The sequence below is a fragment of the Crocuta crocuta genome, unplaced genomic scaffold, assembly GCF_008692635.1.
Source record: "Crocuta crocuta isolate KB4526 unplaced genomic scaffold, BGI_CrCroc_1.0 scaffold115, whole genome shotgun sequence".
NCBI classification, from domain to species: Eukaryota; Metazoa; Chordata; class Mammalia; order Carnivora; family Hyaenidae; genus Crocuta; species Crocuta crocuta.
The window spans coordinates 6,680,302-6,695,689 of record NW_027530575.1 but is presented as its reverse complement, the minus strand read 5'-3'; the positions used below and the strand labels follow the sequence as shown (position 1 = coordinate 6,695,689).

General features: G+C 46.8%; 1 protein-coding gene across 1 annotated transcript in view; it reads left to right on the top strand.

Annotated features, from left to right (window-relative positions):
- Positions 1 to 14,466, top strand: part of LOC144234571 (uncharacterized) — a 23,359-nt gene extending 8,893 nt beyond the window's left edge. Inside the window, exons 2-4 of the mRNA XM_077767895.1 lie at positions 10,566 to 10,692; positions 10,879 to 10,939; positions 12,227 to 14,466. Of these exons, the coding sequence (XP_077624021.1) occupies positions 10,566 to 10,692; positions 10,879 to 10,939; positions 12,227 to 13,880 (1,842 nt within the window). The 3' untranslated portion in view covers positions 13,881 to 14,466. The remainder of the gene's footprint in view (positions 1 to 10,565; positions 10,693 to 10,878; positions 10,940 to 12,226) is intronic.
- Positions 14,467 to 15,388: the final 922 nt, after the last annotated feature.

Genomic DNA, 15,388 nt, shown 5'->3' with positions numbered 1-15,388 from the left:
CAGGCTCTGAGCTGGCAGTCAGCACAGAGCCCGACGCGGGGCTCGAACCCACGAACCGCGAGATCATGACCTAAGCGAAAGTCGGACGCTTAACCAACTAAGCTACCCAGGCGCCCCTTCTCCTATGTGTCTTCTTGATATTCACTGAGAACACTCTACTTCCGACAGCTCTGATCATCAAACGGGTGAGGGTTTTTCCCCACAACCGTGATACCAGCTGAGTGTCCTATAGTATAACTCAGCCTAATACTATCTCCCGTAGGTAGTGTAGAGCCCACAGGTTAAGGGCTCAGTCCCACAAGACCTCTCTAACCACACTTCAGACACCAGTCACATGTAGTAAGTCCCAACAAGGTTACTCGCAACTTCTGCCCTGCTACAAATCAGAGGTTCCCACAATCTCCTGCTTGGGTTCAATTAATTTGTTAGAGCACCTTCCAGAACTCAGCGAAACACTTACAATTACCAGTTTATTAAAGGATGTGATCAGGGATGCAGATGGACAGCAAGATGAAGAGATAGGTAAGGAGAGTTCTTGGGGGGCCCCTATGGAGTTGGGGTGTGCCACCCTCGCAGTACACGGCTGTGTCCCCAACCTGTGAATTCTCCAAACCCCAAACTATTGGGATTTTATGGAGGCTTACTAATGTACGCATGATGAATTATTAACTCCATATCCAGCTTCTCTCCCCTCTCTGGGGGATGGGGGGTGTTAAAAATTCCAAGCCCCTAACAGTGGCTCGGTCTTTCTGGAGACCAGCCCCCATCCAGGAATCCACCCAGAGTCAGGTCATTAGAACAAAAGTTTCTCCTAGTGCTTGTATCACTTAGAAATTTACATAGTTGGAGAAGCCGTGTCAGGGACAGAGTCAAAGACCACATATTAGAACAAGACTGGCTCTTAGTGCTCTTATCCCTAGGAATTGACAAGCACCAGGAATCTGGGGCAGAGATACTTCCCCTTGTCTGACAGCTGGCTCTTTTAAAGTCTTCTCCCTCCCCTCTACCAGTTGGGCTTCACATCTGGGTGCTCAGCATTGACCTTGGCGAGAGAGTCAATGACAGAAGTCCCTGCCAGTGAGCACAAACTCTCACCCTGGCCACCCTCCAAACCAACCTCAATAAAACCTGGGCCAGTCCCCTTTCTTTGCATTTTCAAGGCATTTGCCACTTGCTTGAGGAAGCCTGCCTTGCCCTCCCCAGAAACTTCTATTATGAAAGTAATAAACCTTTTCATATGTTTCTAGTAGGTATGTTTTAGTCTCCACTACTCAACCAAACCTTAGGGAGCGGGAAGGGTGGTGGGGATCCCCCTGCCTATACAGGTTACGGAAAAGGTGACATATATATATATTGCAATATAGTTAAATTGTTCTGTTGATGCATATTCATTGATCTTTTCATATCAATACCTTTGTTTTTTGTTTTTAGAGCAGGTTTTTTTAAGTTTATTTATTTTAGAGAGTGAGCAGCATGCCTGCACACAACTAGGGGCAGGGCAGAGATAGAAGGAGAGAGAGGATCCCAAGCAGGCTCCTCTCTGACAGCATAGGGCTCGAACCCACAAGCGGTGAGATCATGACTTGAGCCAAAATCAACAAGAGTTGGCGCTTACCTGACTTAGCCAGCCAAGTGCCCACCCTTTTGTTTTTTAAAGTACATACGATGATGCGTTCATGTAACCCATTCTTTCTAAGTAGACAGTAACAGTTGGCTTATTACCAAGTTTTTCCTGCCAAACCTGAGAATGAAAACTCACATTGCCGCGTTACAGAAGAACCAAACTTATAAATTATGTTCTTTTGCAACCTTAATACCTTCTTGAAATCTTTGCTCATCAAACATATTGAGAAAAGAATGTACAAAATGTCTTGTGGTAGGACTTACAAGGAACATCCTGGGAGGCATCATGAAGATTCCTAACTGTGGGCAGCAGTGAGGGTGACCTCATGTTCCCCTCCCCGCCTCACCTCTGCCCTGCCCCATAGGTGACCCCTGTCCTGACGCTTTGTTGATCCTTTAGACCTTTGCCGTCTATTGTTTGCCGCTAAGCGGCGTTCTTGCCGTTTTCCTTCTTCCATCTTTGTTCAGTGGAATTCCGGGGATACTTATCTGTGNGGGGTTGGGGGAAACCCGGTTTCTCCCTCACTTTTCCAAATGTCCGGGGAGCGGGGTCTCAAACCCACGACCCTGTGCTCCCAGCCTCGCTCTTTCGTAAGACTGGAAATGCCTAAATTTCCAGATCCTTCCCTGCATTCCGAAACGCCATCTTTCCTCTCCGGGTCAGAGCATCATTATTAACTATTTGTTCTCCGTGATGCGTTTCACAGTATGCAGTGTTTTATCATGTATCCGCGGGGCCATTCATGGCTCTTTTTAGAGATTTATTTATTTTTTTGCCCGAGGATATTTTACATAAGAGGAAGCCGAGTTAACCACCTGGAATAGATAGCATGAAACCCCTTTGCCCCTCCTCCTACTACCATTCCTGGGCACAGACGTCCTGTGGGGAGTCCTTGGGTCGCAGTTCCTCTTCGGAGACTTCCCGGGGTGCTGTGCCCTGCATCGCCCCACCTGAGCTCGAGACCGCATTCGACTTCTTGAAGCCTGAGTTTCCCAGTGAGTTAAAATGTGTCTAATCAGTAGACCTTGAAAGTATAAAATTTTACGAAGAGGCAAGAAAAGGGTGAATTTCAGGGGAAGAAGAGATTTCCTAATTACATCTATTAAAAATGGTATTTTCTTTTTTTCTTCCCACCGGCAGGTATAATGACACTCAGAGAGTTGTCCTTTGGGGCAATTTCAAAGGCAGTATCAGGACTTAGACTTGGAACCCCTGGAAATGTGTTCAGTTATGATTGTTTCCAAACAGTTTCTGGCCATGAAATAATAATTATCTGGCATATTTGTGGGTTTTGGAAAGAGTAGATATTTGTGTGTGGGGTTTTTTGTTGTTGAACTAGAAGAATGCCTTACAATTTTTTCCCTGCCTTACACATATATAAACGCTGGGTATGAGCGATTTTGTTCCCCACAGTAGACTTACCCCTTTTAAAATGTTAGTAGCGGTTAAGAGCAAGTTGGTAGGAAGCAGAAGCCTGAGGTCAATGATTCTAAGGTAAGGCTCCTCCAACTTGGGGCGCCTGGGGGCTTCAGTCCGTTAAGCCTCCGACTTCGTCTCGGGTTGTGATCTCACAGTTGGTGGGTTCGAGCCCTGCTTTGGGCTCTGTGCTGACAGCTTGGAGCCTGGAGCCTCCTTCCGATTCTGTGTCTCCCTCTCTCTCTTTTTCTGTTCCTCCCCCGCTCATGCTCTGTCGCTCTCAAAAATAAACATTAAAAAAATTTTAAGGTAATTCATTCCCTCCCCCCCACCCCCCAATGAACCTGGAAAGGGAAATACTTGAAGGCCCAGTTGGCTCTTCCTGGAGAACCTCCCTCAGCAGGTATCCTACCTGCTCAGACACCACAGAAGGAGCTCAGAGAAGCTTCAGAATGAAGGAAAGCTAGGGATGCTTGTGTACATGGGGGAGGGGCTTAGGAAACAGGGCAGTGTTGCTCCTTCTGAGGTTGTAATCCTGGTTTCCCTGCGCTTCTTTCTTTCGTTTCCTTCCTTCCTTCCTTCCTTCCTTCCTTCCTTCCTTCCTTCCTTCCTTTCTTGTTTATTTTGAGAGACACAGAGTGCAAGTGGGGGAGGGGGAGAGAGAGAATCCTGAGTAGGCTCCACATTGTCAGCATAGAGCCTGACATGGGACTCGAACTCACAAACCGTGAGATCGTGACCTGAGCCGAAACCAAGAGTTGAACGTATAACCTACTGAGCCACCCAGGCGCCCCTCCTTGGGCCTGTTTCTAATGTTGATTTATTTTTGAGAGAAAGAGAGAGAGAGCCTACAGAGCCTACAGAGCGTGAGCAAGGGAGGGGCAGGGGGCGGGGAGACACAGAAGCTGAAGCATGCTCCAGGGTCTTTGTTAACTGCACAGAGTGAGATGCAGGGCTCAAACCTATGAACTATGAGATCGGGACCTGAGCCGAAGTTGGACGCTTAAGTGAACTGAGCCACCCAGGTGCCCCATCCTTGGTCTTGTTTCTAGACCTTGGCTTGAGCTTTGGGTCTACAGCGTAGGTGCACTTAGTAATTTGTGTACATTGACAAAGTCTGGGAAGGTCAGGAGATTGTCTTCTGGACAAAGAGTTTGTGAATTTGGGAGTTTTTTTGAGTCAGATCTTTTTTTTTTTTTTTTTTTTTAATTTCTGAAAGAGAGAGCGTGAACAGTGGAAGGTCAGAGAGAGAGGGAGACACAGAATCTGAAGCAGGCTCCAGGCTCTGAGCTAGCTGTCAGCACAGATCCCCGACACGGAGCTTGAACCCGTGAGCTGGGAGATCATGACTTGAGCAAAAGTCAGACGTTCAACAGAATGAGCCACCCAGCTGCCCCTTATTAACAATTTCTAATGACATGATGTTGAGCATCTTTTTATATACCTAATTACCATTTATATATCTTCTTGGGTGAGGTGTGTGTTCAGATCTTCTGCCCATTTTTAATTGTGTTGCTTGTCTTCAGGACTTTTACAAGTTCTTTGGACGTTTTGGACACCAGCCCTTTAGTAGAGAAGTGTTTTGTACAGTCTCTCCCAGTCTGTGGCTTCTGTTTTCCACAGAGTAGATTTTCATTTTAATAAAGCCACAATTAATGTTTTGCTGTTTTTTAAATTTTCATGGATCCTGATGTTGGTATTGAATCTAAAAAAATAATTCCCAAACCCTAGGTCACCTAAATTTTCTCCTGTGCTATCTCCTGGGAAATACTTTAGTCTTGGTTTTCTATAAGATCTAGGAATCCATTTTGAGTTAAATTTTGTGAAAGGTGTAAGCTCTGTATGTAGATTTTTTCATGTGGAGTCTACTTTTCCTGGCACTTTGTGTGGAAAAGACTGTGTTTTCCCTGTTGAATTGCCTTCATCTTTTGTCAAAGATCAATTGATTGCACTTATTTGAATCTATAGGAAAGTATTAACTTTTGTGTGTGTTTTTTTTTTTTTCATTTTATTTATTTTAGAGAGAGCACGCACGCGCACAAGTGAGGGAGAGGCACAGAGAGGAAGAGAGAATCTTAAGCAGGTTCCACGCTCAGCGTGGAGCCTACCACAGGGCTCAGTCCTACACCCTGGGATCATGACCTGAACTGAAATCAAGAGTCAGACACTCAACCGACTGAGCTACCCAGGCGCCCCAACTTTTGCTTTTGTATATTAACCATTTATCCTTCAGCCTTACTTTACTCTCTCATTAGTTCAAAGGGCTTTGTTATTGTAGATTCATTTGCTCCTTAGTCCTGTTGAATGTGGCAAAGATAGTTTTATTTTTTTTTTAATGTTTGTTTATTGGGGGGTGGGGCACCTGGGCGGCGCAGTGAGTTAAGCGTCCGACTTCACCTCAGGTCATGATCTCTCAGTCCGTGAGTTCGAGCCCCGCGTGCTGACAGCTCAGAGCCTGGAGCCTGCTTTGCATTCTATGTCTCCCTCTGTCTCTGCCCCTCCCCTGCTTGAACTGTGTGTGTGTGTGTGTGTGTATCTCTGTCAAAAATAAACAAACATTGGGGCGCCTGGGTGGCTCAGTTGGTTAAGCATCCGACTTTGGCTCAGGTCATGATCTCATGGTTCGTGGGTTCGAGCCTTGCACTTGGCTGTGTGCTGACACCTCAGAGGCTGGAGCCTGCTTTGGATTCTCTCTGCCCCTCTCCAGCTCGTACTTTGTGTCTCTCTCTCAAAAAGCAATAAAATAAAACTTTAAAACAAACAAACATTAAAAAAAGAGAACTCTTAAAAAAAAACCTAAAGTGATTATTGATAGGGGCACCTGAGTGTCTCAGTCGGTTAAGCGTCTGACTCTTCATTTTGACTCCAGTCATGATCTCTTGGTTTGTGAGTTTGAGCCCCTTGTCAGGTTCGGTGCCGATGGTTTGGAGCCTGCTCGGGATTCTCTCTTTGCTCTCTCTCTGCCCCTCCCCCATGTGCACTTGCCCCCCACCCCCAAAATAAACGTAGAAAAAATAAAGTGACTATTCATATTATTGGATTAAATATGCCATCATTTTTTGTATTTCCTATTGGTTGCCCCTTTTCTTCATTTCTCTTTTGTATTCCACCTTTTTTCTGCCTTCTCTGGCTTTAACTGGACATTTTACCTGATTCCATTGTTTTCCCATATGCTCCTATCATATCAGTTAAACTTCCTTTTTTTCTTGTTTATTGGTTCCTCTTGAATTTACAGTGTGTATTCACAGTGAACTTCTCTTTTGAGTGACCCTAACACTTCACCTCCCTGCCCCTTGTAACATTGCTGTCATTCATTTCACTTCCCCATAAGCTATAAAGTTACCAGATACATTAAAATTTTTTTTAACGTTTATTTACTTTTGAGACCGAGGCATGAGTGGGGGAGGGGCAGAGAGAGAGGGAGACACAGAATCCAAAGCAGGCTCCAGGCTCCCAGCTGTCAGCACAGAGCCCGACGCGGGGCTCGAACTCAACGAACCGCGAGATTATGACCTGAGCTGAAGTCAGATGCTTAACCGACTGAGGCCCCCAGGTGCCCCACCAGATAGGTTTTTTTGTTAGTGTTATTTTAAACAAAGTATTATCAGATGAAGAGTTTCGTGGGTTTTTTTTTTTTTCAGACTAAGAATGTTTAAAACTTACTCCTTCTGAAATGTTCTCCTTTTTTCATCATTTTCCTTTTTTTTTAAAGAAGTTTCTTTCATAATGTTTGCAAGGCGGGTATACTGGTGAAAAATTGCCTCAAATTTTTGTGTGTCTCAGAAAGTCTTTATTTCTCCCTCCCTTGTGAAGAATAATTTTGCTCGACACAGAGTTCTGGCCACATCGTTTTTCTCTGTGGACACTTTAAAATATTTCATTCCACTCTCTTCTTACCTGCATGGTCTTTTTGGGCACTGAGTATAAATTGATTCTTTGTTTCTCTATAACAGGTGTGTTTTTCCCTCTGGTTTCTTTCAAAATGAGGTGTATGCTAGGGGATTTTTGTTTTGTTTTGTTTTATTTGTTTGAAGGCAGACCTAATGGCCTGAGAAGGAACTGAAGCAAATAGGCCTTAAAAAACAAAACAACAGGCCTTTAGTGTGCTGTTCTAAGTTGATCTGGCTAAGGGTTTATAAGAAATCAGCCCGGCGACCCAGTCACAGGAGGGACGCAGAGACTCCAAGCGCAGTGAATCGAGGCTTTATTAGACACTCTCGCAGGAGCAGGTATCTGATGGGCAGGCACACGGGGGGCAGTTACAGCAGACGGTTCATCCTGCAGGACGTGTGTCCCTCCCCTGATTCCTCACCGGCTGGGTGCTAGAGGTCAGAGCCTCACCCAACTGTCGCTTGTGCCCACGTAAGACAAAAAGTAGTCTGATTGGGGGGCAGCTGGGTGACTCACTCAGAGGAGTGTGCGACTCGTGATTTCGGCTCAGGTTCGTGAGTTCGAGCCCTGCATTGGACTGTGTGCTGACAGCTCGGAGCCTGGAGCCTGCTTCTGATTCTGTCTCGCGCGCGCTCGCTCGCTCTCTCTCTGCCCCTCCCCTGCTCACATTCTGTCTCTCTCTCAATAAATAAAATGCTAAAAACCAAAAATAAACCTTAAAAGATGGGATTTAGAGACCTTCCAAGTTGGTGAATGCATGAAGGTGCTTGAGGGCACAGCTTACGGGGAAAGAACCCAGAAGTTGCAAATGATCCTGCCCTGTCACCCCCGGTTCCCGTTCTTTCCCCCACGCGTCTCTTCCGTTGGGCTGTTCCTGACTTGTAACGCTTATCATAAGCCAAGTGCTTTCTTGAGTTCTCAGAATTGTTTTAGCAAATTCCCAAACCTCAAGGGGTTTCAAGGGCATCTGTAGATGTGTGGGTGGCTGGGTGGGAATGCCAGTAGACAGGGCACCCCGTTTTGTGGCTGGCATCTGAACTGGGCCAGTCTTGGGGTGGCGAGTGCTCGATCTGTGAATCTGACACTAAGTCGGGATGGTGTTGGTACTGAGATGAACTACTGGCCACGGAATCGGTGATGTCAAGTTGGAGCAGTGGTGTTAGAGGAAATGCCNGTGCTCGCGTCTCTTATTTCGGGAGGACACGCCTGGTTAAGAACACGATATTGTGGTGGACCTATTTTTATTTATGTTTAAGCTTTTAAAAAACTTATTTTTGAGAGTGAGAGTGAGCAGGGGAGGGGCAGAGAGAGGGAGATAGAGAATCCAAAGCAGGCTCCATGCTCCCAGCACAGAGTCTGACTCAGGGCCCGAACTCCCAAACCGCAAGATCGTGACCCAAGCCAAACTTGGGACCTCAACCACCTGGGCCACCCCAGCGCCCCTGTGGTCATATTTTTATTTTTATTTATTTTTAAGTTTTTTTAGTGTTTATATTTATTTTGAGACAGAGACAGACCATGAGCAGGGGAGGGGAAGAGAGAGAGGGAGACACAGAATCCAAAACCACTCCGGGCTCCGAGCTATCAGCACAGAGCCGGATGCGGGGCTCGAACCCACGAACCGTGAGATCACGACCTGATCCAAAGTCGGACACTTAACCAACTGAGCCACCCAGGTGCCCCTGTGGTCATATGTTTAAATGACAACGTTTTTTTGTCTCTCTGACTTTGGAGATGGTAGTTTCACGAAGAGTTGTTGATTTTTCGCATGTTGGTTTTTTTCCTTGCGAGGACAGGAACGGCAGCAGCTAAACTGCTGACGTGTCTGACCAGAAACCGGAAGTCTCTGACTCCACTTTTAGATGTTTGTTTGCTGACAGCTTTAACCCTACCCGCCTCCTCCCTCCCCTGGCACCTGCGTGTGTAAGAGGGGACAACACACACTAGCTGGTCAGTCACTGCCTTGGCTCTGGCAAGATCCTCGGTTCCCAGAAGGCCTTGCCCCTGAACCCGAACTCTCACCAAACCCCCCCACCNCAGTAAATAACCCAGGCCAGGCTCCCTTCCCTGCTCTCTCAAGACCTTTCCCACCGGCTTGAGAGGCCTGCCCTGCTCCCCCCTCACCCCCACCCCTGGACACTTCATCATGGGAGTGAGAAACCTTTTCAGACCCCGTAGGCACGTGTCATCTCAGTGGGCGTGCATTTGTTTGCTAACAGTTGGCGAGAAGCAGCTCCGAGGCCCTAGAGGAGAGAGGTTTTGTGGGGCTCTGAGTTGTGAGGCTGCCTTTCTCGTACCTGAGCCGTAATTTCCGAATCACATCCAAGCGCCGTGAAAGGGCACAGATAGAAGGGAATGGCTGAATCTCTGACAAATGTTTTTATAGACAAGTGAAAATGAACACTCTCTGCCAGAAAACTTGCAGCCCGCTGCGTCCGACTACTTCCGATGGCCTGGAGTACTTGGGGACAGTGTGGCTCGTGGGTCCTGGTTATACATCGGATTCCCACGGGCCTTCTGGCCTTTCATGGTTGCCAGTGGAAATAGAAGCAAAAGCTCTTGGGGCGCCTGGGGGGCTTAGTTGGTGAAGCATCCGACATCGGCTCAGATCACGATCTCACAGTTCGTGGGTTCGAGCCCCGCGTCGGGCTCTGTGCTGACAGCTCAGAGCCTGGAGCTGACTTCAGATTCTGTGTCTGTCTATCTGTCTCTCTCTCTCTCTCTCTTCCCCTCCCTCCCTCTCTCTCCCCCTCTCCTCCTCCCTCTCCCTCCCTCCCTCTCTCCCTTAAAAAGATTTTTTTTTAATATTTTTATTTATTTCTAGGATAGAGAGAGCGTGAACAGGGGAGGGTCAGAGAGAGAGGGAAGTACAGACTCTGAAACAGGCTCCAGGCTCTGAGCTGGCCGTCAGCCCAGAGCCCGATGCGGGGCTCGAACCCACGAATCATGAGATCATGACCTAAGCGAAAGTCGGACGCTTAACCGACTAGGCCACCCAGGCGCCCCTAAAAAGATTTTTTTTTTAAAAAGTAAAAGCTCTCAATGTTTCACTGTGTCTTTATTCATTAAAACTTCGTGTGGCTGTGCCCCTCTACTCCATGGAGTGCTGTGTGACCTGGTGGGAAATAAGGAGGGAAGTGAGCTTTTTCTCACAAGGAATTGGTGGTCTTAAAATGGAAATGTTTCTTTCATTTGTATAGGAGTTCCTTTTCCAGCATGCTTGGTACATTACCGTGAGAAAGCAATGAGAATTGACGTGAACATAGTAAAAGTAGGAATAATTTTTTTTAAGTTTTATCTATTTGAGAGCAAGAGTGCGCACACTTGAGCAAGGGAGCAGGCTCCGCGCTGACGCGGGGCTCGATCTCAGGCACCCCGAGATCATGACCTGAGCCGACATCAAGTGTCGATGCTTAACCGACTGAGCCACCCAGGCGCCCCCAAAGTAGAAATAATTTTCATGTATTCGTGACAGAAATTTACGAGGCCATGATTATGTGTAGAGAGTGGGAATTCTGATGACCAAAGTCTTAGACTGCTTTGAGATCACAGAATCATGTGAACTTCTTATTAATTGACTGTAGATTTCTAGTGCTGTCTCATCCCTCCTCCACATGTGTGTGGGATGTTTTAGGACACAGTGGCCTTTGAGGATGTGGCTGTGAACTTCACCCTGGAGGAGTGGGCGCTTCTGAATCCATCCCAGAAGAAGCTCTACAGAGATGTGATGCAGGAAACCTTCCGGAACCTGGCCTCAATAGGTAAGGGTGACAACTCCCTTTCACCCAGTTCGTTAGGGGATGTGTGTTTCTCACCCGTCCGTGCTCTTGAGTTAGGAACGGGGAGAAGGACTGCTTTGGCAAATCAGGCGTGGGCAGAGCTTATCATGGGCTTGTAATGTAATAATTCTATAATTTATTGGGTTTTTTTCTGGATTTGCATTGTAGGGAAAAAGTGGAAAGACCCTAACATTGAAGATCAGTACAAAAAGCAGGGAAGAAATCTAAGGTAGGTTGCATGCGTGGTGGAAAGGAGCATCCAAAGAAATCTTCATATGTTACGAAAATGTAAAAGCAAGCAAACATGGGGCCCGTGCCTGGGCGGCTCCGCCAGTTAAGCATCTGACTTCGGCTCAGGTTATGATCTCCTTGTTCATGGGCTCGAGCCCCGTGTCGGGCTCTGGGCTGACAGCCTGGAGCCTGCTTCGGACTCTGTGTCTCCCTCCCTCTCTCAAAAATAAACATTTAAAAAAAATTTTAAAGCAAGCAGACACAAGACAGCCCAGCTTCAGATGTATTTTTCCTAGGGGCACCTGGGTGGCTCAGTCGGTTAAGCGTCCGACTTCGGCTTAGGTCATAATCTCATGTTCATGGGTTCGAGCCCCGCATCGGGCTCTGTGCGCACAGCTAGCTCAGAGCCTGGAGCCTGTTTCAGATTCTGTGTCTCCCTCTCTCTCTGACCCTCCCCTGCTCACGCTGTCTCTATCTCTCTCTCAAAAATAAATAAAACATTAAAAAAAAAAAAAAAGATTCAGTAATTTAAAAAAAGATGTATTTTTCCTAGAAAATTGTCACCAAAGTGCTTTCTTAAATGTGACAAATGTTCAGTGTTTGCAGGAAAGTTCACTTGGAGTATTCAGAAACTCCGATGTGATCCTTACTACTTCCCCTTTTTTTTTTAAGTTTTAAAAAATTTTTAACTTTTATTTATTGTTGAGACAGAGACGGAGCACGAGCTGAGGAGGGACAGAGAGAGAGGGAGACACAGAATTGGAAACAGGCTCTAGGCTCTGAGCTGTCGGCACAGAGCCCAATGCGGGGCTCAAACCAACGGACCGCGAGATCATGACCTGAGCCAAATTCGGGCGATTAAGTGACTGAGCCACCCAGGCGCCCCATCCTCACTACTTTCATATAACAGTTACGGTTGAGCAGAATATTCATTTTCAAGCTGTTCACACAGGACAGAAAAACCTACCCTTTCCCTATGAATTGTAACAGTGTCATCCTAGTATTTGGTTTTTAAGTTTTAATGTTTCATTTATTTTTGAGAGAGAGACAAGAGTCTGAGCCAGGGAGGGGCAAAGAGAGAGGGAGACACAATGCATGAAGCAGGCTCCCAAGTTGTCAGCACAGAGCCTGACCCAGGGATCAAACCCATGAACCACGAGATCATGACCTAAGGCAAAGTCAGATGCCAAACCAACTGAGCCACCCAGGCGCCCAAATGTAATCCTAGTATTTACTGATAGAAAGGCACAAATCAGTAATGCACTTCTGGTGTTATTTTTTCCAGGAGCCGTATGGTAGAGAGGCTCTGCCAAAGTAAAGAAGGTGGTCCGTGTGGAGGCGACTCCGGCCCCGTTCCGCATCTTAATCTGCACAAGGAAACTCCTCCTGAGCTAAAACCGTGGGGGTGCAGCGCGTGTGGGAAAGTCTTCATGCGTCATTCATCCCTCAATCGGCATAAGAGATCTCACACGTTGACCAAACCGTACAAGTATCAGGAGTATGGAAAAAAGCCTTACAAGTGTAAAGAGTGCGGAAAAGCTTTCAGTTACCTCCAGCCTTTTCAAAAACACGAAAGAAATCACAGCGTAGAGAAATCTTACGAATGTAAGGAATGTGGGAAATCCTTTCGGTATCGCCAGTCTATTCGAAAACACGAGCGGACCCACACTGGGGAGAAACCCTACCAGTGTAAGCAGTGTGGAAAGGCCTTTCGATACCATCAGACCTTTCAGACACACGAACGGACGCACACCGGGGAGCAGCCCTACCAGTGCCCGCGGTGCGGGAAGGCCCTCAGTTGCCCCAGTTCGTTTCGAAGCCACGAGAGGACTCACACGGGAGAGAAACCCTACGACTGTAAGAAGTGCGGCAAAGCCTTCAGTTGTCTCAGCTCTCTTCGAAAACACGAGAGAACCCACACCGGAGAGAAACCCTACGACTGCAAGGAATGCGGCAAAGCCTTCATTTCTCTCGGGAGCTTTCACAGACACATGATCACGCACACCGGCGTCGGGCCCTACAAATGCAAGGAGTGCGGGAAGGCCTTCAGCTGCCCCAGTTCCTATCGAATACACGAAAGATCGCACACCGGAGAGAAACCCTACGAGTGCAAGCAGTGCGGCAGAGCCTTCAGCTGCTCCAGTTCCTTCCGGACCCACGAGCGCACCCACACCGGAGAGAAACCCTATCAGTGTAAAGAGTGCGGCAAAGCCTTCCACTGGCTCACCACCTTCCAAGTGCACGTGAGGACTCACACCGGGGAGAAGCCCTACATCTGCAAGCTGTGCGGGAAGGCGCTCAGCTGCCCCACGTCCTTCCGGAGGCACGAGCGGACTCACACCGCAGAGAAGCCCTACGAGTGTAAGCAGTGTGGGAAAACCTTCAGCTCCCCCCTGGGCCTGCAGATACACGGGAGGGCCCACACTGGCGAGAAACCCTACAGATGTGAGGAGTGCGGGAAGGCCTTCATCTCTCTCACCAGCTTCCGGAGACACAGGATGACGCACACCGGCGACGGCCCTTACAAATGCAAGGACTGCGGGAAGGCCTTCAACTGTCCCAGTTCGTTCCGAATACACGAGAGAACCCACACGGGAGAGAAACCCTATGAATGTAAAATATGCGGGAAAGCCTTCAGCTGTTCGAGTTACGTGCAGGTCCACGAGAGAACCCACACCGGAGAGAAACCCTACGAGTGTAAGGAGTGCGGGAAGGCCTTCGTTTATCGCACCACCTTTCGAGGGCACATGAGAGTCCACACTGGAGAGAAACCCTACAAATGCAAAGAATGTGGGAAAGCCTTCAGCCGCCCCAGTTCGTTTAGAAGCCATGAAAGAATGCACACTGGAGAGAAACTTCTTGAATGTAAACATTGTGGGAAAGCCTTCAATTGGCCCACGTCCTTGCATAAACACGTGATGAGAATGCACGCGAGATAGAGAAACTCTAACCGCAAAATGCAGGAAAGTGTTCAGTCCTAGCGAACACAAAGTCATGTGAGGAAAAAAAAAATGCCACTGGAGAAAAATGACAGAAATGTCAGTGATACGGGAAAGTCTGATGCGGATTCAGATACGGTGCTCCAGAGAATCCACAACATGAAAGAAGTGCTTCCAAAGTTGAAAATAACAAATTCTGTTCTGAAACTCCGTCACCGGACGATACCTTCCAGTCGTGTGTTTCAGCCGAATATTGAGTTGAGACCACTCTCTGAGCCCTGTTTAAGCAATAGTACAGAAGCTTACGTACTCTTTTTCCTTAAATCAGCTTATAGAAGTCTTGTCTTTCCATTTTGAAGTCTCTTGAATCTATGGGTGAGTTAAAGTGTATTTGTAACATGTAAGTATTGATTTTTATGTAACTTTTTAACCGTTCTGTACGTGAAGGGGCCATGGAATAAGGACATTTTGGTATTTGTTGGGATGTTCCTGGGACCTATTGTCACAGGTACTGGATTTTCCTTGTCTATTATAAATATTCCTCCTTTCATATAAGAAAAGGTTACTTTCTTTCTTTTTTTTTTTTTTTTTTTTAATCCAGAGAGTCTTTTCTTTTTCCCCTGGTCAAAAAAAATTTTTTTTTAACTTTTTTTTAAATATTTTTTATTTATTTCTAGGAGAGAGAGAGAGAGAGAGAGACAGCGTGAGCAGGGGAGGGTCAGNTGTTTCTGTACATGTTCCGTAAAATGTTTTATTAACGGTTGGGTATTAGCAAATACCCTACATTTCCTGATGGGATATATTAAAACGTCCCATTGCATCCCATTGCGAAGTCATCCTGTAATGCTGTCTTTATACATTGAGGACCATCATGTGCATACAAGTTCAAGTACTTTTTCCTCAAATTTGGGTGTTTATTCTAGAGTCCTAATTTTTGTAATTAAATTTCTCATCATCCTTAATTCCAAAAATTTACATCACGGTTTTGTCAGTGCCTTCTTGCCAAAGACTTCCGGACGTCTGTGGTCGAAAGGAGAATGGCAGAGTGGATTGGAGCCATAAAGGTGACCACAAACCATTAATAACAACGTCTGGGGCGCCTGGCTGGTTCAGCCCACGGAGCACGCGACTCTTGATCTCGGGGTGGTGAGCCCGAGCCTCATGTCAGGTGTAGAGATGACTTTAAAAAAATAAAATCTTGAAAAATAAAAACAACAACAGTGAAGTCTGTCAGTGTGAAGGTGCTCAAATGGTCTAGGACTTGGACTTGTGAGAGTCTTACAGAAATTAATACGTTTAAAAGCAGACATTTTTACAGGAGAATTGGGAACAAAGCACCCCACAGGCTCTGGGAAGACCCGCGCCCAGGAAAGGCCTCCATGCTGGGCTGAAGTGGAAGTCTTTTCTTTGCGTGGGACCAGTCTGCAAAGAGGTGATGTGGGTGTTTCATCAAATGTCCAAGTCTCGACAAAAGATCCTAAGGCTTGGAAATACGGCTCGCTGAAAAT